Source organism: Lathamus discolor, chromosome 4 (genome assembly GCF_037157495.1).
Source record: "Lathamus discolor isolate bLatDis1 chromosome 4, bLatDis1.hap1, whole genome shotgun sequence".
In the NCBI taxonomy this organism is placed as follows: domain Eukaryota; kingdom Metazoa; phylum Chordata; class Aves; order Psittaciformes; family Psittacidae; genus Lathamus; species Lathamus discolor.
In genome coordinates this window covers 61,693,335-61,719,453 of record NC_088887.1, presented here as the reverse complement: position 1 = coordinate 61,719,453, position 26,119 = coordinate 61,693,335, and the positions used below count along the sequence as shown (strand labels likewise).

Genomic DNA, 26,119 nt, shown 5'->3' with positions numbered 1-26,119 from the left:
TCCTTGCAGAGCAGCTATTGCCTAATCAGTTCCCCAAATACCACTAAATTTTTTCTCCGGATATTTTTTTTCTTGGATTTATCCTCATGTCACCTGAACATACCAGCCTCACTTTGACCTTTGCTGTTCATCTTCAATGTGCTTCCACACTTTCTTACTGTAATTTGAAGTATAAATTCATGAAACTATTCCTAGTCCATCACCAACATTGTAACCTACCTTAGATTAGCTAAAGTCAAACCATTTGCAATAGTTAATTTTGCAACCTTGTCCTGGAATATCCCATTTCACAGAAAACCATTGTTGACTACTCCATGAGTAGAGTTTTCCAGCTGGCTGAGCACCAACCTTACGTTTCCATCACCTCCACAACATTTCCCTAGCTTACTTATGGCACTCCTCAAAACCCTTCCTAAATCTGAGATATACCACAGCTACTGCTCCACCTTTAACACTAAGCCAGTTATCCTGGAAAAGAGGAAACAGAACTGGTAAGGCATGTTTTGTTCTTGGCAAACCCGCCTTGTTTTTAATCAGCTATTTGTCTCTTACATGAGTTCTTGCTCCTTAGATACTCCTTGGAATTTCTTCCAAAGATATCTTCCTACCTGTCTGCCTTGCATCGATTCAGGGCTTCCTTCCTTTATTTGGAATGCTATTGTTTTGTAGTTTCCTATAACTCACATTACCATCTGACCTCTGGCTGAATCAAATTTCAAACAGATTTAATTACTGTCCCTTATCTATTAACTTCCTCTACATCTACAATAATAAGCTGCTACTAACGCATTCCCAGAACTTGCTGGGGCGTCTCTGTCCTCCTCTGTTTCTTTCCCAGCAGATCTCTTATTTTTCCTTTATATTTTTAACTAAAAACATTGAACATGTCTGCCTTCCATCTCTTTCTGGACTTCAGAAGAATCATGTACAATCTGGTTGTGCAGGCAAAAGCTTCATATGTGCCTCTTTTGTCTTCTCCCACACTCTTCTAAACCAGCATCCTAATATAATCTAGCTATGATATTAACTGACCAGACTGTAATAAAATATCTCACTATATGTTGTGAAAAGGAGGAAGAATTATATGAAAAAGAATATAGGATAAAGATATAGGGATAAATCCTATCTTACATAAATATATATATATACTATTTCTATAGTGCATGTGTATAATAAAATAGAATAAATTGAAAAGAAATCTTTTTCATTTGAAGTAAAGGAATTTCAAACCTTTCTTGAAAATCAGATATTAACTACTAAGGATATTTGGGGTTTTTTCAGTTTATGTTGAAAGACTTTTCTCATGTGGGACATATTTAGCTCTGACACAATCTGTGAGCAGGAAATTAACTAACACAAAGTATATTTCTCACATTTCTTTAATTTTCTCTAATTGTGTCATTATGTATCAGGGCTGACATAAGCAAATCAGTACCACAAGTTTCAGGAGACTGGGAAAATCTTTCATCCAAAGAAAGGAATCAGCCTAGCATCCATTTGGAAAGAAATCTGAGGCTTTCCTATGGCACAGAAAGGAGTATGGTAGATCTGCCAGCTGCTGCCAGAACTGACAAAATTGTCAGACAATGCCAATGCAAACGAAGGTTTCCAGGTAGGCAGGGATCAACAAGGTTGTATAAGACAACTCTCTTTTGAGTTGCAAAAGGAATTGCGCAAAAAGTAAGAACTAGGATCAACAGACATAGCTATAGATAAATAACCTGAATTCATAAAACACAAGAAAGTAACAGACAGAACTAGGCATAATTAGATCATTCCTTCACAGGAAGGACTGGGGAAAGAGACCTAAAAAGGGCTGCCCCTTCTCCATCCTTCCCAAATCCTCCCCCTTCCAGGGATGCAGAACGACACTGCATTCTAGGAAATGGGCAAAAGCAAGGCAGAGGAGAGGGAGCCAGACAACCTTTGCAGGAAGCAGCAGTCTGGGGTACTCCACTCCCCAACCCCCGGGATGAGCCTGCCTCTTAGATTAGCCACTCATCAGAAAATAGTGATAGCGCCTGGGCCAGACACAGGACCAGACAGTCCCCCTGCCTTTTTCCCTAGCTGTTTCAGGCACTGCAGTCTAGCATGCTGTGGTACCCTTTTGGGGTAGAATTTCAGTGTCCCACTCTAAAAACCAGCTTAGATCTAGTCTTTCCCCTTCCCAGGGGAAGTTGTTCAACCAAAGGCAGGTGCCACTAACACCCATGGCCATGTTAAAGTCCAGTTTTTCAGGCTGCCCCTTGGTAGAAGCTGTCTTTTGGAAGAAGTCTGAATATCAGCATAGCTGTAGTAGCACATCACAGCTCTAATAGCACATCACTCTACAACATGCACTCCTGTACACATACCAGCATCCAACTGTAGGCACTTGGGAAATTTTCAGGCCACACAGAATTAGACCTGGAGGGCTAGATAATGCTAGAAATCAGGAGGTGGAGTTGTTGTTGTCTTGGATCTACAGACGAAGCTGCAGGATGTGCAGAACTTAGACACACTGCAATTTCAGGGAATCAAATTTCACATTTGAAGAAAAAGATAGGATTTCAGTCTATAGGTCTGGTTGGCGTAGTGCAAGTCAGAACAGAGAATGACAGATGACCTCTGTCTTGAGATGTGGGTGAGATAGTACACTTCAAAGCCAAATGCAATCTCTCCTTTTTATATGTGCAGAGACATGGTGTGTATGCAGTGTGGAGGGATGCGAGTTAAGACGCAAAGAGCTTAAAAGTTTCTGAAAAAAGCAGCTCAAGAACCCAGTGACCTTAGGCGTTAGCTTACACTTTTCCTAGAAAAAGTGTAGGTTTGTTCCCATACAAGGAAGGAAAAGTACATCTTTATGGTAACCAAGGAGCTTTATTCCAGTTTAAGCAGTCATCAGCTGGCAGATGTTTGTGGAAAAGCTTTCCTTCTCAACTGATGCCAGGAAAGGAGTACAGAGATACTGAGTGAGAACATATGGCATGATTTCATACTTTATCTCCTCATAGCCAAGTTGCAAGAGACAGCTAGCCCCAAAAACAGGAAAGAGAGATGTGAAAAATGTCAGGGTGGAGACGGAGACTGAGACTGGGTGCAGTCAGAAGAGGACAGAGGTCGGAAGTTATGAACAGCAGAGGAAGGGTCAGGACCAGTGGAAGACATAGCCATGCAAGAGGCAAACAGTAGAAATAACACCATAATTCCTTATTTTGAATGGCAGCCTTTTTCTGTGTCCACCAACAAAAAATGTGTTATAGACTGCAGTGCTATGTCTCTAATTGACATCTTCCTTTCCTTTGACTCCAGATGGGCCTTGACTAACGTTCAACTTACCACTGTAATTTTAGTAAACAAAAAACTATTTTAGGGAAACATTCTCACGCAAAAAAAGTGTTTGAAGAACATAAATAAGACTGCAAAGTCAAGTCTTCTGAAATTAGCCAATGTAAAAATAGAGGATTTTAAAGACACACTCTTTAAATGCTTTACATTCTTTTCTCCACCTTGCAGAACACAGGATGGACCAAGCAATGGAATTGAATCCATGAGGTTGTTCGTGGCAGGATTCCTTTCTTACTCACTGCAAAAGCAGGAAGCTGGTAAGGGTTGAAGCAGGGGTTAGAGAAAAAGAAAGAGAAGACTGGTTTGTGTTTTTTTTTAAGGATGTGAATGTTGTCTTTGAGAATCAGATTTCCTCCTTAGCTCTGCCATAAAGCTCCTGTGGAATGACAAACAAGTCACTTATAACAAACACACATGGGCGATTATTACAAATGCTGTGTCCACCCTTTGACAACCATCTGGATCAGTAAATTATTTCTTGCAAATGATGCAGCAATTAAACTTTGAATATACTGGTCAAAGAAAGCTAGCTGCATGTATTACTGATTGGACACCTGGTTTTTAATGTCCCTGATAAAGTAATTGCAGATAAGCAATTGTTTTGAGTACATTAAGAAAGCTTTCCTGAGGTTTTCTTTTCTGTATTGTTATGCAGCAGAATCAGAGTTACTGTGGTGTCAACAAAAATCCAAGCCCAAAAACACACAGGAAAGTTTTCGTAAATTTAATCTAGCTGACCATTAGAACTGTTGGACACCTTTCTTTCCTTTCATCCTGCACTTGTGTGTATTCCCTGAGAGGTAGAGGAAGTAGTTCCACAAACCCATAGAGCAAACATAGATCTGAAAAACAGCATCTGAGACCCTGCTTTAACCTATGGAGAGCCACGAGGTCCAGGTAGTGGGTTCAAGAAACATAGGCATTTGTGATGTTCTGGAATGCTCTCTGGAGCCTGTGAGAGCACAACAAACCACTTCATTAGTCGTTCTTTTTTAAAGAAGGTATTAAGCTATTGAATAGTAAGTTGCAAAGGTCTAAACTACTTCAGAGGGAAGCATATGTCCCTCAGGCTAATGGCATGCCAAACTAAAATATCCAAGCTCTAGTGCTGGGTTTAGTCTATTCTGTTATGTTTGTGAACATAAATGTAAGCAATGTCAATGAATTTTGAATGCAAGAAAGAAGGTCAAAAAGCGAGCAAACAAATCACATGCAGCAAAATAAACTGTGCTAACTTTAAAATTGCCTCTTTCTTCAGCCAAAACATGCACTCATTGACTAGTTGTCCTAAAAGCACAACTTCAGACCAAGTCAAAAAAGCTGCAACTACCTTAGCTGCTTCTTAACCTACTGTGTTTCATTAGGAACCTGACATTTATTTCATGACCTAAATTTCTCTCTCACATGAACCTGGAGTCATCACCCTTGCAATGTTTAAAATGACATGAGAAACGCAGAAGTTTGAGAATACAATACTATCAACGTGTGCTGTAAAAAACAAAACAACACTAAAATGCCTTGGCTCATATTATTTTATTGTAACACTTTATGCTCCCTGATGTCGTGCATCAAAGCTTTACCTGGCTCACATGGAAAGGCTGAACGAGTTCGTGACATATTTTGGTTGGTATCTAAAAAGTTAATTATGTGCCCAATTTCATGTTAGATATATAGGGAGGAGTTGAAGGCTCCCACCTCATGAGCTGATCTGAACTGGCCCAGCCCTGAGGAAAACATCCCTACATCAGGAACTGAAATCAAAGTAACTGCATCCAAATACCCCCACAGGAAGATGAACAGCCAGGCTTGACATCACCTGAGACTTTGGCTGACCAGAGAAAATGGTCTGAAATGGATAGGGCTGAGCCATGGAGGTAGAGATGTGCCGCTGGAGTAATAGGGCTTTCCCATTTCTCACAGGAAGTAGTACAAGGGATGTTGCCTGCGGGCCAGGCCAGCTGCCCTGGCCACTGTGAGGAGTAGAATTTAGGAGAGTGGAAGGTGGGGGAGTTATGTTTCTCCCAAAATAAAAGCCTATTTTTTTTTCAGGCTACAGTGATATTATGGTACAATTATGTCAGAAGGCCACTTGTTTTTAATCCTTTTTCTCCCTCTCTGGCAATTCTTTCAATGATTGAGCAAAATGGTTTGTTTTGAAGAGAAAAAATGAGTACCCAGAAACCCAGGGGTTCCAAAGAGCTGAAGAGAGATCCTGCAAGGCTGCCAGGGCTTGAGCTATGAGGTCCTGTCTGCACAACACCAAAACATCAAGACCCAACATCTCCACTCAGGTCTCTACCCATTTACTGCACAGGTTGCACTGTTTGGTTTTATTCCCCATGCAGGAGGCTGGGTCCCACAGTTTGCAACCCCCCCCCCCCCCCCCCCCCCATCTCCCCCCTGCTCTGACAGAGCAGAAGAAAGGAAAAGATGTGAGAAGATGCAGTGGAGGTTTCTTTCTCTCCTTCTTCCATCTTGATCCTTCCACCAACAAGATGTCCTGTGAAGAGAGGAAGCAGGACTACTGCTCACAGGTAAGCTGCACTGGGACTGGTCTCTTTGCTCTTCGTCACCATCTCCCTACTGAAACACCCCCTAAGCAGGAGGGAAGAGTTCTGCTGCTTCTGCTGGTTTTCTGAATACTTGCTCCTCAGTGGAAGGTGGTTAAATGGGGATAACATCCACGCAGAGAGTGAGGCTTCATCACCCTCATGCATGGATTGCAACACTGGTGAAGGTGCACAGCTGAATAAAATGAACCCATCCCACCACCCTGAGTAGGCTCATTGTACAGGTGGTCCCTTTGCTGAAATGTATGTTACAAGCGTAACAAATGAAATGAAGATGGAAAAACAGGAAGTGCTGAAACTGGACCAACTGGCTGGAGAGACCTAGGACCAAGGATAATCTCTGTAAATTATGTTTTGCCTGTGCAAACAAGCTGCGGCATGTTCAAAAGCATTGCGTCATCATAATTCAGTTTTCAGAATAACAAGACTAAAGTCCCATGATCCACTTTCAAAAATCATTGTAAAAGCAGGATTTAATTAGTTTTCTTAATCAAAACCAAACAGAATGGATGCGAATGCTAAATTTTACAAGCACTAAATCAAAACTACAAATTGGTCGCTGACATACACTCAGTGTATATAGGCTGCCTCTGCATAACCAGTGCTCCATACTGAGTAGACAGTTGATGAAAAACTAAAGTTACTGATTTAATGGGGGGTGAGAGGATTGCACTTTAATTATAAAAGCAGAATGCTGATTTACCAAAGTTAAAAACCCACAACATCCAGGCACAGGCAACAACCCTGAAATGTGATCCCATAAACTCTAAAGTATTTCTGTCAAGCCTCTAGTTGTGTTTCAGCAGCTGGTTTCTATGTCCTAAAGCACTCTTCTGGGGCTGGGAAGAGTACCGCTGCCACTTGTCATTACTGTGCTCTTTGCTCCTTGTTTCTCGTGACCTGACATTCACAACAGAGACTTTCCTCCTGCAACATTGTAGGTTAAAAAGAACACAGCAGCATTTAAGGGCCTCCTTCTCCTCTTCACTGCATAACACTGGCACTTGGGTCATACAAAGAGCTAACCATCTCTTACAACACACTCGTGTTTACAGACTGGATCACTCCCTCCATGAGGAAAGCCAAGTCTCATTAAGGGCTATTTTCCAGGGGTAACTGGCATCTCCCCGCAGAGTCTAAAGCAGATTAGGACCTTGGGCACGTCTACAAAGACATATCCAGCAATTGTGTTCAGTGTTTAATTCTTTTGATCTTCCAGACCTTAAATGCTTGAAAGGGCTGTAAATACGGACACTGGAGATTTAACTGAGGAAATAATAATAACACAATAATTAAACTCTTAGATGGCATTTTTTTTATCTTCAGCTGTCCAGGCCTTTTTCATTGGAAATAAAAAGCACAAAGCCAGAGGACATGATGCAGCCTTGCAGGAAGACCCCCTGCTGTCACACACACCAAATTCCTTTCATAGCTGTACCCCGCTCCAGGTTAAAAGTGATTTCTTTTCCTACCCATTAGTCCTGCTAAGAAACTCTTTCAGGACCTCACTGCTGCAATGATTAGCGGCCAACTTAATTTTGGTTATGGATTTTTCACCCCAATCTCCTCTACAAGTGGAAATAACTACATGCCCTTGCTTTTTCACTGTCCTACTGTATGTGCTTACAGGCAGTTACCAAGGCCTGCCTCTTCCTTTCCAGGCAGAAGATAAGCTCATAGTGCCTATTCTCACAAGTTCTCTATTGTCCAGGTGTTCTTGCAGCACTTCGCAGCTTGTCCCATGAGAAGCCACCCTCTTGCACTCATCCTTACCTTCTTCTGCACAACCCATGTTGTCTTAATGGCACCACATCCATGCAGTAATAAGAAAAAACATTCTTTCTTAGCCAGGAATGATCAGCTATACAGCTCTGCCACTCTTAGGTAGAGACATGAAGCTCTAATCTTTACTGTGCTTCCTCCTGCATTTTGCTGGCTTAGATTCAGCAGGTAAACTACCATCAGCTGTGATCGAAGGCAGGGCATCTATTTCTCCTCTGAGCTGGTAGCTATTCTCTACTCACAAGAGGAGATCCTACTCTCTAGCATCCACAAGCTATACAGGTTGCTATCTAGGTTATGATGACGAGAGCTAAGAAACCATTGTGGCTTGTTTGCAATCTCCTCTGGAGAGTTCTCAAATAAGCTGGAGACCAGATATTGCAAGTTCCAGTAAAAAGGTGAAGAGTGGTAGCAACATAATGAGGCTACATGTAATAATAACACCCTCTAATTATTTAGTTCAGCTGTGTCCACAACTTGAAAGCCACAAGTTACTTCGAGAGTATTTTTCTGCAAGTAAACAAACACAGTATCAACTACTTCCAGTCATAGTCTGGCCTCTCTAGCACTTATGACGAAGCACATTTGGGAGCCAAAACAAGCAAACAGGATGATTCATTCATCCCACAGCTTAGCAGACAGATAAATCCTCTATAAACAAGGCAAAACAGGACATCTAAGTTTTTAAACAAATAGTAGCATTCAAGCCCCGTGAGACAGAAACACTGTTAATGCCTCATTATCCACAGAGAAATGGATGCATATTTATGAAATTAAAGTACATGTAAGTGATGCGCCTGTGGCATTGATCAACAGATGACAAACCATTAAAGACAGTGAGAAAGAGAGGACCTTCGCTTTGCATCAGGACTGAGGCACCTACTGTTTCAACACTCTACAAAGGAGTTTGCTGTGTGCACCTGTACCTGTCATCAGATTCTGAGACAATTTAGACTGGTGCAGAAACCTAAAACTGCCAGGAGGGACAAACAGCTATGAGAGCCAAACAATACTTTGCAATTGAAGATTCAGTAATGGATGAATTTCCCAGGTTCTAACAAGTCAGCTTGGATCTATGTGAGTTCTTGAAAGCTTCCCTGTTATTATTAGGTGCATGGAACATACCGACATGTCCTTCTTGAAAAATTGACTGGTGCTATATTTCATCTGCTTTATTAAGCTTTTTACACCGTATATACTAGCCAATGTATAAGCTGAGACAGACTATAATTTCCAGTGGAATGAACACACTAAAGCAGACTAACGAGCTATATATAATTTTAGTGGTTTCTTATGAACAGCCTGTTTGTCCACTGGCAGCAGGCTGGTGTTACGATACTTCATTTGCACACAGCAGTATTTCTTTTCCAATTCTGTTGCCTAACAGTGCCTGGTAAGAGCAGGCAGGCAGTGGAGGCAGTGGAAGCTAAGCTGGCTGAGCACTGTGAAAGGGCTGGCAGCCCTGCGCCATGCATGCCTGAGACCCCCCAGCTCACAGACTTCCTCCTAGTCCTGGGGAGGCTCTATGTACTTTAGCTGCATATATACAGCAGCTCTTTCTTTTCTTTGTGTAGTAGCTGTGGCACTTCATGGCCACATGGTCCATGGGCCACAGATGTTTTTCTAAGGCATCAACCAGATATTTTCAGCCTGCCTCTTTTGTTGGATTCCATAATACATACCTTTGTACCTGCCCCCCAACCTCTTATAGTGCTTTAATTTAGCATGAGCCTGTGTCCTTGCTCTGCCCAAGGAACTGTCAGCATTAGAGCCATTTCCCAAGAAAATCCAGCAGCTTCAGCTATGAAAAGGATTTCTGTGGTCTTCGGTCTGTTTCTTCTTATAACCTCTCTGAAAACCTGAAATCCAGTGGTCCACAAACAATTGTTCCTGTAATCCAGGATAGATTAGTCTCACTTTGTCTTAAACTGGTGGAAACAGACACCTCTAGAAGGAAATTCATCCCCTTTAGGTTAGGCACTGGAGATTACTCTTTTTCCACTGAGTGGAGAGGAAACATTAATGGCTAGCTTTGCTGTCTTGGACTGGCTGTATTCCTTTTGGCTGTGCTAAGGCTGGATGAGAAGTACCCCACCCTAGGCTATATTTAGCAGCCCTGAGGTTACAAGTGGACAGGGAGTTCTCAGTTTCAAAACTGAAGACCTATTCCTTACTTTGTTTTGCTCTTCTGCGCCTTTTGCTTTGCAGATTTGAGTCAGAATAATCATCAAACGCTTTCATCAGCTATTCTCATACTTAAAGCATTATTCCTGGCAATGGTATTCCACATGTTTCTTGTCCTCCTGCACACACACCTGCCCTCCCCAGCTACTAGAATAAAGTAAGCTTTTAAAAGTAACCTTCTTATCTTGATCTGCCACGACCAGCTCTGTGCGTGGATCCAGTTCTTATTTCCATTTTCTCCCACATTTATTTAAGAGTTTTATTTGGGAACCAGTAGATCTAATTATTTGGTGCTCTCCAAATTCCATGTTCCCTTTTTTTAGGTGCTACTCTCGTCAAATATTAATTATACTGCCTATTTGGATGAATAGCTGGCATCAAGGTCACACATGCTGAGTAAAACAAGAAAATAGCTGTTAACTGAACTCGTCCCAGGAAGCTGTGGCTGCCTGATCCCTGGCAGTGTTCAAAGCCTGATTAGATGGGGCTTTGAACAACCTGATTCGGTGTGAGCTGTCCCTGACCATGGCAGGGGGGTTGGAACTGGATGAGTTTTAAGGTCCCTTCCAACCCAAACCATTCTGTGATTCTGTGATTCTATGTTGCTGGAAAAGAACTGCTTCTGCAGGAGCAGCCTCTGTCCTGGATGCTAATTCACGCCAAGGCCATGGGACACCAGCCTCTTCCCCTCTGTAGGTGTGCCGCTGAAGTTGCAGACAGATGAGCACTCTGGCAAATGCTATAAACCCACACAGCCCTAGGAAGGCAGTGGCCTCATCCTCCTTACCTCATTAATTTTTCTCAATGGAAACATTGTGGTGTAGAGCCCTGACTCTTTGATGTGAGGTGGTGCTCCCTGCTACTGTATTTCTTTTCAGGTCTGATTATAAACCAGTACAAGTAAGTCCTCAGTGTCAATTTGCCTTGAGATTCAGGACATTCTCCCCTCAAAATGCATTGAGGTCAGTGACTGAACTTCCTTGGATAGACCTACCTAAAGTAAAGTGACACTGGTGTTCCCCAATTTTGACTGAAAAAAAAAGAAGCAACAAAAATGTTGCCTTTGGGAAGGTGAATAAGACAGATCTCCCCGCCTGGGGAGCACATGCTCAATTCACATCCCCACAGTGATGATCTGTGTTAACTTACCATCCCAGAAGTCTCGCCATAGAAGTCAGTGGAGGAATACAATACTTCTTCAACAGCTCGTTGGCACAGAATGATACCAGGTGCCCAGAGTGAGCCCAGACGCCCAGAGGACTGCAGAGCAAGGACAGCCATGAGCGTGGTGGCAGTCAGGAAGGGAGCTTGGCCCATCAGGATTCGGTCCCCCTTTGGTGTGACAAGGCACTGCCATAGGGTGAGAGCAGAAGCAGCTGAAGAATTAAAGGACAGAGCTCATCCCGCAGCCCCACAGAGCCAGGGTCTCTTGTGCCCCCAATGGACAAGTTCCTCTGCAGCAGAGCGCTGGCAAAATCAAACCTCCCCTGGGAAGAGCTGGCACCCCCACAGAGCCACCTCTCAGCTTCCTCCCCACCCAACTCACACACCAGCACTTTGGGTTTGATTTTTTTGTCCATTTTTCACATCACATTTTCAAAACCAATACAGACCGTGATACCCTTGCTCATAACAAACCAAATCTATGCAAAACGTTTACATTGTGTAGGTCTCTTGGTCAAGACTACCTGTAAAACATTTACACTACGTAGTTTGCTTGAATGAGTACTTCCTGTGGTGAAAGGCTGTGGAGTATTACTATGCCTGTAGTCAGAGAAGCAACAATCAATAAAAGACGAACCTTTCTTTCTTTACACTCCCCTTGTATTCAAGATGCCCTGAATATGTAACATCCATTCTCTGTATGCCTAATTTTTATCTCCCATTCACATTTCTTTCTCCTTCTCTAGTTTGGAGGAGTATCTGAGGTATTTAACTTCCTTATGGCACTGATACTCCATATACCAAAAGTTCTGCTTCTTTTCCACAACTCAGTGAAATCCAACCCCACGCCTACAGCCAGATGTGTTATCACGCTACTCTTGGAGGATACATATGGATAGGAAGAACAAATCACATTTGGAAAGGTGACAGTTACTGGCAAACCTAATTTCTTCCCTAACTAGCAATTGCTTCATAAAAATTAGCATTCCTGATGTACCTAAACCATTTTTGATGTTTCTTCCAGCAGTGGTCAGTTAATCTACAGTTTTCTTCCTTCAAAGAACAGATATTCAAGTGGACTGACTGCTTTCTACATTTGTGGCCACCTTTTTCCCATCTGTCCATAAAATATATTCATCGTTTATCATCACCTTCCTGCACTCGAAACAAGTAAGTCCAGTGGTCTTCTTTGGCTGCCTTTGACTCAGACTGTCAGAAATCTAGTATCTGTACCTGTTATCTGCACAGCAAACATTTAGAACATTTAAAGGAAGACTTTGGCTTAAATCTCACAAAATGTGAAGGTTCTTGCTAACAGATTGAAGGGTTTCTTAATTCAAGCCTCATCCTAGCATTTAAAATCCTTCCAGATATTTATTGGGCTAAACTCTGAACAAGTTGTGGTGGAAAGGAATTAGATTATGGTCAGTCCCAGATAGGTGCAAGCTGTTCATGTCCCTAGTTTGTGGAACCATGTGTAGTCCTAACATTCTTACGTTACAACTTGCTTCTTATTTTTCTTTTTTCTTTTTTTTCTTTTTTCTTTTTTTTCTTTTTAATATCTACAGAGTTAGAAAGATCTCTGGTTTACCTAACAAAAAGCTTTATCTTTGGTGTCTGTGAGAGGTGTCATTGAACGGTCTGTAAGTAGACCTTATGGCTGAATCTCTTTCCTTCCCATACAGATGGAGATAATACACATTATACATGATGGAACAATTTCTTGGCTATCGTAAGTCTTACCTCTCGGAAGAGGAAGTAACCAAGTCATTCTACTTATTCTGATCCTCAAAGTACAGCACAGTCACTGACCATTGCTCCCTTCTGATTTACGTCAAGAGTGGAATCCAGTTAGATTAACCTAACAGGCAGCATTTTACATCATGAGTAAGTGATTTGCTTGCTTCAGTTTAAAAGACAGAAGGTTCCTGAAGCTGCACCAGCTTCAGACTGGTGCAGACTCATTGTTTATGGGAATCTATGCCAGACTTTTATACTCATATCAGAGTGGAGAATCAGGCCAGTCATGAAAAACTTGAGAGTCACAGAAGGGCAAGTACATTATTACTGGCAATCTGTTCAATTGCTTCCAGGAATAAAACTTTATATTAGTCAAATAACTCTCAAAACACTAAAACATCCCTCCAAATTCTTTTCTTGGCAGCGATAACAACATGTTACAGCTGCCTATGAATCCCTAGCTATCAGATACTGGTAGATAAACAGAACTGAATTCTTCAGTGTACAATTATCTGTTATGTTGATGTAATTATCTCTGGGGAGAGCATATTCTGAGATAGTCCATTTAAGCACAGAATAATACAACTGCTACAAAAAAAACCTATGACATTTTCTGTGGAAAAGTTCATAGATCTACAGTTGCCATGACAACTGTATTTGGCTCTGGAAAAGAGGAAAAAAATACTCTTTTGAGACTGAAGGAAAAATAAGTTTGGATGCACAAGAAAACTGCATTTTCACCTTAGTGTGAAATTGTCCTTCTGCAGCAAGCTTTCTTATCGTCTGTTTTTAGATTCTTCTACAAATTAAGACTACTGGAATTACAAAGGGTGAGAGCACCTCCCTTTCCCTACCCTTCCAATATCCAGGGCACATTCCATGGTAATTTGTGTCCCATGCAAATTATGGGTGTTTTGTGTCTAGGCAGCATTAAATGAAAGTTTAAAACTTCATAGAAGACGGAGAAGAGGAAACGAGCTGATAAATATCCATCTGCTGAGAAAGCAGTCTGAAATGTCTCTCTGTGTCTCATGTGAAGGATAGCCAGGATGATTTCTTGTTCTGTTGGTGGTTGGAGAATAAAGCAAATTTTAAACCTTTGCTGTTGTGTATCCCTTATCGGCTCTTCGCTTCCAGCGCTTGTGTATGCATATCCCCGCCACGATCACGCAGGCCAATGTGATGGGAATCATTGTAATGTACCAGGACAAGCCAACAGCTGGAAAAGTAAAGAAATGGAATATTTTTAAAAAATAACCCTCCCAGGAACATAGTTCTCTAAGTTCAAGGAGGAGGAGGAGGAATCACAATAAAAAGGATGTCTGCAAGCTAACCTTCCAGCAGGGCTGATCACCCTGATCAGGAAAAGAAGTGAAAGGAAGAGGTCTATTGATTGAGCGCTCTGGGAAATAGCTTTTTATGAAGATGGGAGAAAGAACTGGAAAGTAACAGAGGGTGAGAATTTAAAGTTCAGTCCTTTTGCACACACGTGGCTCTCCCCAACCCTTACCCAGAGCGGCTGTGTGCTTTCTCTTAGTTTGGTGAAAGGAGAGACACTCCAAGCAGGACATAAAAGCACCACCTGGTCCACCCTCAAGCTGCATGATTAATTTTCTCATATAGAGTGGCTTATAAATTACTAATGACCAAGCCAGGACTCTGAGCTTTTTCCCAAAATACAGCTAATTTCCAACACCAGTGTTCGTCCAGACCATTTTGGATTATTCCAGCCTATATTGGTTCATGGATTGCCTCCTCTGTAGTAATTCCTGTGTAACTCATGGAACAAGAGCAGCACATCATTTAGAAAAGTGAGTCCAAATCGCTCATCAAAGGATGCTGAAGTGAGTCATAACTCATAATGAAGCCTGTAAATGTTCATGTGCCTTTCTAAGACAGTGAACAAGCTTGGGTGATTCATCAATGTCATGCAAAGAAACAATTAGCATTGCCTCACATTGTTTTTACAGCTGGTTCTTGGCCAGCAGTCTATCACACTGCAGCATTAATTGCACTGCGCTTAAGGCTTCTCTTCCCATCACCAGGAGCCAAAATAACAACACCAATCTTCATTTACACTTCTTGTTATTTTGGCGGCAGTCTGTGCATGAGGAGAAGGAACACTCTGGTCTTTATTCTGCTATTGTCTTTTTTCCTACTTGTTGATGAATTGGAGGGGATTTGGCTCTGCTGCATCCAGTGGGAGTCTGCCAGTAGTCTCACTGGAGCCATCATTGCACAGAGTGTATCTAAAGTGGAGACCTCTCCAGTGAACAGATATACCCGCACAGATCCTTATCCCTACAGAAAATGTCACTGAATGACCCACAAAAACTGTATTTTGTGAACAGGTCTACAGGCGAAGGAAGCAGCTTTTCTTGAGGTTTTCCCCAGGCAGTAAGTCATCTTGATACTAGGTCTGACAGTATAAAAGGTTTGTATGATAATTTAGCATTAGAATAATAATAATAATAATAATCCCAAATAAGCAGTCAAACTAGTTACCTTCCTGCTTGACCCTTGTTGGCAGTACTTGGTATCCATATCTGTTCTGGGCCAGACATGTAAAGTCTGTGTAAAAATCCACTTCTTCAACAGAATCAAAAATCAGTGGCACTTCAATGAAGTTTTCACCATTTTCTACCATTTCTCTGGAAGAAAAATAAAAATGTAATGATAAAGCCTTTTATAAGCTGGCTTTTTGCCATTTGATGTGTTCATTCTACCAGCACATTGCAAGAAATTGCATTTGCTGTTTGCTCATTTCTGAACTAGCCCCTCAGCATTAGAGGACAACTGTGTCTTCCAAACCAGTTGTGCCAGCTGTTTGAGTCTCAGCAGTCAGTACCCATCCTGCACTTGTTGACTTCTCCAGGTAAAAAAAATAACCGGGATTTGTCTTTCAGAAATGAAGTAAAAGGAGACAAGAAAGGCAAGCAGAATTCGATGTATTATCTTTGCACTCCCTACACAGCAATGTGGTGTTACCTAATTCCTTCTCTCTGACCACCTATTCATTTCTGAGATTAATTCCCGCTATCAGCTGGAAGAGGACATATGGAGAACACAACCCTGCAAATGCTCACTCAGCAAACTGAACCACCATCCCTGTCTATCACACGCCCAAAGCTTAGTACAAGAAACTGTCTAGGAAGATTCCAGCTTATTTCAACCTGATTGATTGTTTCATCAGTCCAACTATTTCAAAGTGCTTTTCTAGCTGCAGTCAGACATTGTCTGCTGACATCTTTTAGTCATTGCTGGAGCAGTTGTCCAGATGCTCTTTAATGATCTGATCATGAGTCTGCTATGCACTGCGGCAATGTTGTTCCCTGTGCACTCCTCCAGCGACTGTACTGCAGGAAGGAAGCAACACTGCAGTGGGTGCTTTGCCAGAGATTTCTGCAGGGAATCTGACTTCCCAGGGGCATTTGAGCTGTTTTGCCTTTCTTCCAGCAGAACTGGGGTGTCTCACACACCTTGGGCTCCGCATGAGCCTTAGCTGTCGTGGTATCTGTCCTAATGCAATTGTATAATAACAGGTAACAGTAATAATGATAGTGATAGCAACCATAAAAATCATTTTGAAAGTCCAAGTAAGAAAGTACATGTGCTGCTCTATTGTAAAGCCTGCAGAGACTACAGCCACAGTAAATTTATTAGCTCATGACCACAGGTTTAAAGCACTGTCACTTTTCATGTAAACAACATTATAAATTAATGGTCTTAATGATGCTGTGGGGAACGTGAAAACACAGAAGGGCTTGGGCATACAGCTGAGTTGCCATGTTACCTCTGGCTGCTCAATAAACTAAGCATGGCCAGGTTGTTATCTGGCGCTGATAGACACAAATGGCCAAAACCAGCTAACCATAACTGTTCCTCATAATACAGATGCTACATCCCCAAACTCTGTTGGCAATGGCTCCTACCCCACGCTAAATCTTAATCAATAGCCAGAAGTAATTTTGGGAAGCTGCTAGCTGGCGAGTGACCAGTTTAACCATAAAGAACAGAAGCAATGGTATCCCAGAACCAGGAACCTTCTGGGCTCTGTCCATCACTACAAGCAAAACCACTGTGGCTTGAGTGAGGGTGATGATCTTTGTGGACATGCTCAGCTTCATCAAATGAGAGATACACGTGCTGACTTGGACCTCAGTGAAGAGATTTCAGTCAGTAGGTTTACCCCACATTTGCAAAGCATTAGAAGCAAGCCTGAACATAGCAAGTTAGTGCCTCTCAGGTAGTATGTCACAGGTACAGAAAGCAGATCTTTTTCCTTCTTTCCTAGCTGGAAAATCCTTGAGGCATATGGCTATAAGGCAGCTGAAAGAAGGCTCTTCAAGACTGGGAGAGACAATGGATCCGGGCAAAAGGATGTGCGACATCCTCCCTCTCCCTCCCAGCAGCATTCCCCCCCTAGTGTTTCCCTGGAGCCAGTCTAGCACTCACTGGGCATCTCTGTGAGTCCGCTTAACTCACTAATTTGGAAAAGAACAAGCCTAAGGGGAAAAACAATGATGTTAAAACAACAACAAAAAAACCCAAACCACTGAGTAGTTTTCTGTTGTCTTAGAGTGTTCAAAGAACCTTGTTAATCTCAGGTACAGGATGTTGCCATTTGCTGGTGTGGGGCAAGGAGAGAGATAAGAGAAGCACTAGGAAGGACCAAGTCCCATTGCTTTTCACTGCAGTCAGCTCTTCCATCAGCTCAGCTGCCCATGAAAACATGCTTCAAGTTTAAGCCTTGCAGCTGGCTCATTTGCAGTATACCATGAACTAGAAACAGAGACAAAGAACTGATCTCACCCTGTGCCTGGGTTGGGTATGGGCTTTTTTGCTTGCCTCCTTGTTTTTTTCTCAGCTCTCGCCTTCACTTCAAATCTGTCCACACCCCATTTCACTACCTGGTGTTCAGCTGCACTGACAGCCCCTGGAACAAGGAAACACTTTAAGCCAGACTTACTGTCGCTCGCCCTCTGTAACCCTGCTTTGCTTGTAAATCACGTCAATGGTGGTGTCATTCGCCAGCCATTCCACATCGGTATGGACGTGGCCACTCAGTCCAATAAACACTTTGCATGGGAGAGTCATCTTGGAGCCTGTTGGTAAAAGAAAATGGGTAAAACCCTGCTTGGATACATATGAAGAACTAGTCATTCTCTTGGTGAAAACCAACCTCTCCCCTGGGAGATCAAGTTCCCGTGCATGTCAGGCACCACTGCATTCAACTCTGAAGTCAAGCCACAAGTTGCTTTTGATTCCCTACTCTTGGCAGCAAGACCCTTCAGTCTGTCAGTCCTTCCCACTGCCAACCAAGTTATTTTCCCACTGCAACAATTAGCTAGTCTTGCACCAGACGCATTCCTCAGGAGGCAAAGCTGTGCTTCTGGGGCCTTGCTCCTTCTGATGTGCTGCAGCCCAAATGGCGTGGTGTGATTTACCACTCCGGAGCAGCTGCATTAGCCAGCAGTAGAGCTTCACTAAGAGATGCTGTGGGCAGGGGCATTAAAGTTGGACCTCCAAGGATAAAGTGATCATGCAAAAGTCCAGAACTTTTGCTATAATTATTGTAACTCAGAGCCAAGGACAAAGAGCCTTCAGGTTGGTGTGTATCTATATTACACGGGCTCAATAATGCATACAATTTTATTATTGTATTGGTGCAGATGGTGATAAAAGGGACATAAAACACTCCACAGAGGTCAATAAGCAAAAAAATAAAACCACTTGGTATTCTACGCTGATGGGAATAAAAGTGGCAGGGAAAACTAAGACATCACAGGCCACAGCTGTGTGTATAGTACCCAAGGTAAGAAAGCTGAGTGTAAAACATACCTGGCATTTTCAGGGGAAAGGAAATGCCACATAAATTTGTTGTCATAATATAATATTCACAGAAAAATTGAGACCCTCTCAAGATACTTTCTAACTATCAATTGCCCAGTTCAAACAGTAAAAAGCAATAAATGTCTCCTCCCAAAAGAGATGGATAGCTCATTTAAAGCCATCAGTTAACCTAGACCAATTTGAGGAAATACTGCAAAAGGAAAGCTCTTAGTGAAGACAGAGCTCTGGACAACTGATCTAATGGTGCAAACATGCTTTTATTGCCTTGTTAGTTGCTAAAGTCTACAGCAGCTCTGCAGCTTCTCCTACATGATAGATCACATCTAGTTGTAGACAGTAAGAAGCAGAGACTACTCTGGCACCAACCCTCAGCCAATATAACAGAGATCAAAAGAGCTGCAACAATTTATGCCAACAAATTACAGCAGAAATGGACCCAGTCTGATTTTTCTCTGATTAGACATTTCCAGAAATAATGCTGGGCCTTACCCAGAGCAGCTGATGTTGTCTTTTGTGTTGGATATACAATTATTGGAATAATTCTCTTTTCTTTTTCTGGAGAGAGAAAGAGAACAGAGAGTCAGTGCTAGCAGAAGAGAATACGTGGGCACTGCCCCAGAGCTGTATCTCCATATAGTGATATAACCATGCCACTTTGCTCAATACCTCTCACTTCTCAGGAAAGCATCTCATTATTAAACCCACTGGCAAACAGAGACACGCCAATTGCAAGCCCAGAGATCTGTGTTTATGGAATTAGACAGGATTAAGCCCACAGCTCGATCCTGAAAGCCACAATGTGAGGAATTTCTGGCAGATAAGCGAGCATCCTTTGGAATCAACAGTAAGATCAGGCACCAAGCTCGGTGAGCAGTCAGCACCGACATCCTTGCACACCCGTTTCACACTTGCAAAACCAGAAAAGCCACCCGTTTAAGCAGAGAACGGATGTGTACATGAACGACGATTACGCCTTCCGCACTCCTACCGACGGGCACTAGGACGCAGCCGACCTAAGCAGCACCCTCGGGTCTGCCTCCTGCCACAGCCACCCCGGAGCGCCCAGCCGACGCAGCGAGGGGCGTGGTTATCGGTGTGACGTTTTGAAGGGGCGGGGCTAGGGGCGGGGCTAGGGGCGGGGCGGCTCTATTAGCTCCGAGGCACGGGCGCCCCCTGCTGGCCGCTCGTCGCAACCGCGCCCTGCTGGTGGAGCGGGTTTCACCCGCTACAGAATAGCGGCTTTATCCCGTCCTGGGCAGTGTTAGGGGCTCATTTCCTGAGCCCTCCGAGGGTATCGGCAGTGGCAGCCCCCGGAGACATAAATTATGGGGGTTTGCAACCACATAAATTTGCAATACGGAGTTCTGCTTTCCCCAGACCCGCGGCAAGTCAGCCAAATCATAGAGTCAAGTATGCTGGAAAAGAGCTTTAAGGTCACCAAGTCCAACAGCTGCCCCAGGACTGCCAATCCACCACTAAACCATGTCACTGAGGGCCTCATCTACACGGTTTTTGAACACTTCCAGGGCAGCCTGTTCCAATGCCTGAGCACCCTTTCAGTGAAGGAATTTTTCCTAATATCCAACCTAAACCTCCCTCGAGGAGGTGATCCAGCCCTGATGGGGGTCCTGGGACACCCCCCAGTGCCAAAGCAGGCACCCCTGCCGTCCCCCTTCCCTTGACAGTGCTGAGAGGCCAGGTACGAGCTCCTCCCCGCTGTTGCATTAACGAAGAAAAGATTTTGTTCGGCACTGTAGTGTTTGAAGGGGTTGATATTTACCAACAGTCTTGAGGTGAATTGTTCTTGTGATCTCATACATCACACCTTCAAACGGAAATGACATCTTGCAGGTGTAATAGCCAGAGTCTGCTGGTAGCACAGAATTCATGATCAGGGAAGTCGAACCTTTCAGAATTACGAATTTTCCACTGTCACCTTCCAAAGGCAGAGAATCCTGGAGAAAGGACAGGAACTGGTGTTATGGCTCAGACAGGTGTGGTTATACCCCGTGTAACTTCCAGACAAAATCATTTATTCTTGTCTCTCTGTAATTAAAAGTTCATTTAATCACTAGGAAATGTGAGCAGTCCCACTTTCCCATCAAAGGGGAAGATCTTCAAATGTACATCCATCTCTAAAATGCTCTGAGGCACTATATGGAGTGAGACAATCGCTATTTTAATCTATCATCTACAATGTGTGTGTACAGCTTTTCAATAAAGTGCATATCTAAAGATGAAAAAGATATAATTGGCTCTTTCACAATTCCTCTTAATCATCTTATACATTCTTCAGAGACAAAACCATTTTAGTAACCACGATGGTTTTCATAACACTATTACTTTTCCATACGTGACCTCTTAAGAGTAATATTCTAAGGCATTCTTTGAATACAAATACTAGTAATAATAAAGGTTTTCACCAAACTGTTGCTTACTTTACATAGGATCACAGAATGGTTTGGGTCAGAAAACCATCTAGTTCCAACCCCCCTGCCAAGGGGGTAGCCTGCCTAGTTATTATGTCTTATGGCAAGAATGACAGCTACATGAGGCAGAGCATATGCTCATAGCGGGAGCGCAAAGAAAAGCTAAAGCAAGGTATTGCGAAAATACGAGAAGAATCCCATGCTGTCCAGTGTGAGATTGTGCAGCTGAGGATGACCAAGTGAAGGATATTTGACCTTGCAGGCGAAGCCAAGCTTGCCTACTTGAAAAGCCAGGGACTGGTGACATTAGGAAAGGAACACTAGAAGCATCGTGTGATGACTCTTGTACTCCCAAATGCTGTATTCCAGTTGATTAATGAAAGTTACCCCACCTGAGCATTGGGAAGCATCACTGGGAGGTCCTACTTTCTGAGATTCACTAGAGGGGCCACAAAAAGAAGCATAGTGCCGAAGAGAAGGACCCAATCTGAAGTAGCAAACCCTGGAGCCAGGATAGGTAATCTAGCCTTTAAAATAGTTACACTGCCTGTGAGAGGATATAACATGTGGACCCCTTCATCCAGTGCTAAGCCAACACCAGAGAAACTTTCTTAAAATCTATACATCTGCCCCCAGATTCCCAGGATATTCTGCTGTGCTCATGACTTTAACAACGTGATGTTCAGGAGAGAAAGAAAATGGAAATGCATGTGCCTTTACAAACAGGTTGGGAGTAGGCTTTGCATAAAGAGGAAGTGAAAGTTGTACCTTGTACCACTTGAGCTCCAGGTTTGTCCTGTTTGGTGTAAAATCCCATAGGTCAGGGCAAACAATCTTCCCAGAGGTGAAAGTGGAAAGGACCTGGAGATAGGCAATCTCCTGAGCAGCTGTTTTCTCCATGACAGTGAGGTGGATGGAGACCTCAGCGCAGTAGGAGGAGTTCCTGTAGACAGAGTGAGGAGAGGTGAGCACCCACCAGAGACAAGGGGAACTTGAGTGTCACCACTGAGTTTCCTCCTGGCTCCATTGCCCTCCTCAGCAGTTTCTAAGAGGCCAAGACTGAAATCCTACCAGGAGGGATCCTGGAAAATCACTGGTGCCCCTGGAGTGCTGTCAGCAAATGGACTCACACTACTGCTAGGGCTCTGGGACCTGCTGTCACCTACAGGTCAGATGCCAAAATCCAAAGTACTTGCTCTGCAGAAGCAGAGATCTGTGATAGTTTGCTTCTACCTTCATGTTACAGAGTGTTGAAAAAAATCTGGCGGATTTCCTGTGGGATGATTTGCAAAGGAAAGGCAATTTGTACTTCATCAATCTTGTAATAATGCAAGCAATGATGCTATGTGCTTGGCTCTTGCATATCTTTCTCAGACAGGTTTCACAGCATTTTGCTATAGCTCTCAGTAATACTGCCATAGTGTTGTAGGTTGAGGGACTGATGCAGAATAGTCCAAAAAGGGGGTTTAAAAACACCCTTGAAAGTCTCAGGCAACTACTCTGTGCTCTAGGGCAATATTTGCAACCTTTTGTTATTCTGGCTTCACTACCAAAGTCTTCTTTCCTGCTCTGTGTCTGCAATCTCTGCCTAGACATGTGGAAAGGACAACCTGCTGAGTATGATTTATTAGCTTCTGCCCGTCCATCCCTTCCACTGCTGACATGTCACTCACGAGGGGTGCCTTGCCAGCAAGGAAACTGCACCCTACACAAGCAGGTCCAGAGATATAGAGGTATGTTTAACTCTATAGACCCCAGAGCAAGGTTCCAGCTGCCAGTGAAGTTCTGTTAAGATGACTGGATCTAGGAGCTGGGGACAAGGACGTGGAACACCTGGAGTCCAGGCTCCAGTGGCGATGGGTGGTTTTTGCCTTCCTCAGTTCCCCACAGATGCAGACCCTGGTACCTCTTTAGAAGCTGTATAGCAGGCTGTCAGGTTGTAAACACTCAGAAAAGGATGACTGAAAAAAGCCATGGCTCCAGTCTCAACCCACTGAGATGGTAGCCAGAGCAACAATACCGTGTCACGATTATCTCGATTTCAGTATATATGTCTATGGGAGACACACAGTGCATTGAAGAGTTCTAACTTTCCACTTTTGTCTCTCTAATCTACCCACGAATACCCTGAACATAAATGGAGTTTAGAATCTAGCTAATGTGGTTTTGACATAGTCATCTTGTCAGTACATTGGATTTTCTTTTAAATACCCACCTTCTGGTGCAGATATATATTCCTGAGTCTTCTAGCATTGCTGGCAAAAACCAGAGTGCGTCTCCTTTTGCCCATATTCTTGGATCTTCATCCCTTCCTGATATCATGGGTTTTGAACCATTTTTATACCATGTGATATTTGGGGTCAAGGCAGAAAAATCCAGATGTTTGTATCTAGGGGAAGGGCATTTCAGAACCACAGGTTCTCCATGCAGTTCATAGTAGTGTTTGAAATACACGGTGTGATGTGGGCAGTTTTCTATATAAATCAGAGATATTTTTACATTACTGTCAGCCAGGCACGTTAAAAAGAGGGGAGAGGGAGACAGAAGGTTAAAAAATAAAAGCACGCCCTTACCTGTGCTTTTGACTTGCTGGAGTCTGAAAGCAGAGGCACCCACTGTGCACATCACCAGGACAAGGAAGAACCCATACATTTTTTCCCAGAGGAAATCAGAAAGAGAAGATCGAGGTAAAGTGTTTTGAAATCTACAGGGAAGTTTGTGACAAGACAGAATATACAATGAAGATACTGAACATTAACTTAGGAGTCATCTGCTCTTTTCCTCTCTCCACACATGGTAAGCTTTGGTTCACCTTTGGTGAGCAGAAAGGCTTCTTCATCTCTAGTTTATGGGGGCTGACTTGTAGAACAAGAGCATCTGGCTTGGTAAGAACACATTAGTTCTGTCCCTTTCCTTTCATTCTGGGAGATGCAAACAACATACCACAAGATGCTGCTGTCCTCACAGCTTTTCAGTGCAACAGCTACAGGTGGAAAAGTATAGCTCTGCTTGTTTTGCAGTAAGATGTGACTGAGGCGCAGGTCAGCTGCTTCAAGTCAGGTGTAATGTAGTAGCTTGAGTGAACACAGGAGCAAAGATGCAGTGGAATAGACTTCAGCTCTTTTAAGCAGTCATTTCAGGTGTTCTATTGCCCTCATTAAATCATGTGTCTCTTTGTCTTCTCCTCTGTGGCTACCAAAATAAGCCACCTAGCATAGCCTAGACATGAGACTGCAGGCAAACTCTTCTATAGGCAGAGCCAAGCTTTCAAAGTCTCCAACAAATGTTTCTCCTGGGACAAAACTTTGACTCCTATGGCATGCACACCCATCTTCCTATTGGTGCACAAGTGAGTTTTCAATGTGCACACTCTTTTATCGTCTCTGCTAAGAAAGGTGAGGAAACATCTGAACTTGTCCTAAAAATCAGAGGCAGTGACACTAAGTGAAAACAAAACTACCCACTGCCAGTCATACATTGATTGTCACCTGTATTGGCCTGGTACAGGCAAGGCAGCATCTGCATACATGACTGAATGCTTTCTGGTTTGCCACAACGTTTCAGTTGCTGCTACTCAGTTGATAGATTATATGCTATCTCAGTGTATTGCAAGCAATAATAGATAAAACATGCTATGTACAGGCATCAGTTTATGTATGTAAGGTATTTGTGCTATACAGTACACATATGCATGTGATACATACTATTTCCATTTTACACAGAGAAATGTAAATTGCCTGCATTCAGCATTAGCCTAACACTATGATTTTCCCATGGGATGAACAACGAATGACTGCACAACTACTTCAAATTGTATCCAAAACAAAAAAACATATTTCTACAAATATAATGCAGTCATATTTTGGGGTACTCACCTTCAGGCATCTTCTGTGTATCCCATCATGCTCATGTTTATAATGTGGTTTTAATCCAAATTTCTTCCTGTGCTAGTAGCTATATTTATCTGACATCTGATAGTTAGACTACAACATACTATTTCTAGCTTATTGTCATCTCTACCACACCACAAAGCCAACCTCTTGCTCAATAATACTGTTTCATAACCATGGGTCTTCTCCCTTACTGCTGGATCTGCAAGAGTTTTAAGGGCACTGGCATGGAGCTGTGGCCACTCTTGGCTATGCATGGACTAGGCTTTGCCTGCGGCGTTAACAAGTCCCATAGTTCATATGTGAAACAGGGAAGTTTCTCTCTCATTAGATCCTTTGCCTAATGAAAATACTGGGCTATTTTGTTCAGAGCTTTCTGGTCCCTTTGTTTTAGTATCTGTCAGTCTCCATAAGTCCTACACAACCTGAAGGTCCAGAGAGGTTTCATTCCCAAGTTACCATCAGACTCACTTACCTGTGCTTCAGAAGCCTTTCAGCCATTAGCTTCTCATGAAAAGATGTCAGACTGAAAAGTGCTACTGAGGACCTTATATAGGGTTTAGCTCAACACACAGCGGAAATTTGTCTCTCATTGCACAATCAGATTTGTGTCGGAAGCAAACGACATTTTAGACCCAGCTTTTTTTCCTTCTGTAGAGTGAGGATGAGGGGGAGAGAGAGAAAACATGTATTTGGATTTCCCAAAAAGAGGGGAAATGAATGCCAAATATAAGACTAAATTTCCCTTTTTCTGATGAACGGTAGTTCACATACACTCGTGTCTTCACATGACTATTTTGTGCTCTGCCTCAAACAAAAAAATCTCATGGGTAACAAAAGGTGTCCTGCAGCATAGTCAGCAGTTAAGTAAGTGCAGCCCTTACATAATGTGGTTTAGCAAGTTCTTCATGGACAACATATATCTTTTGTGATTTCCCAGATCACTCGTGAATCACAAACGGGTTGATTCCCCTTTCCTTCCACTCATCTTAGTATCACAGCTTACATTAAGACTCTGTTTGCAATGGAATATAGAGAACGTTGGTGGGGTGTTGGTCACAGAATCACAGAATCACAGAATCCCAAGGGTTGGAAGGGACCTCAAAAGATCATCTAGTCCAACCCCCCTGCAAGAGCAGGGTAACCTACAGTACATCACACAGGAACTTGTCCAGGCAGG

The 26,119-nt window shown here is 43.0% G+C and overlaps 1 protein-coding gene and 1 long non-coding RNA gene across 4 annotated transcripts; one reads left to right on the top strand and one right to left on the bottom strand.

The window, feature by feature from the left end:
- The first annotated feature begins 283 nt into the window (after nucleotides 1-283).
- LOC136013607 (uncharacterized) lies at nucleotides 284-13,868 on the top strand. 3 transcript variants are annotated; one of them, XR_010612296.1, is made up of 7 exons: nucleotides 284-491; nucleotides 3,496-3,584; nucleotides 5,673-5,861; nucleotides 12,089-12,197; nucleotides 12,713-12,914; nucleotides 13,561-13,597; nucleotides 13,692-13,868. It is a non-coding gene; the product is annotated as an uncharacterized LOC136013607 (long non-coding RNA). The 3 variants fall into 3 exon arrangements; XR_010612295.1 differs by having other exon boundaries at nucleotides 287-491; nucleotides 13,561-13,868; XR_010612294.1 differs by having other exon boundaries at nucleotides 289-491; nucleotides 12,713-13,868.
- Nucleotides 11,420-25,487, bottom strand: IL1R2 (interleukin 1 receptor type 2). Its single transcript, XM_065677731.1, has 9 exons — nucleotides 25,415-25,487; nucleotides 23,623-23,753; nucleotides 23,265-23,523; nucleotides 21,818-21,992; nucleotides 20,401-20,575; nucleotides 19,110-19,175; nucleotides 17,737-17,872; nucleotides 15,273-15,418; nucleotides 11,420-13,986 (listed from the first exon to the last, which is right to left on the bottom strand). Exons 1-9 carry the CDS (start codon nucleotides 25,438-25,440, stop codon nucleotides 13,859-13,861), a joined length of 1,242 nt encoding a protein of 413 aa, XP_065533803.1. The 5' UTR covers nucleotides 25,441-25,487; the 3' UTR covers nucleotides 11,420-13,858.
- Between the last annotated feature and the right edge of the window lie 632 nt (nucleotides 25,488-26,119).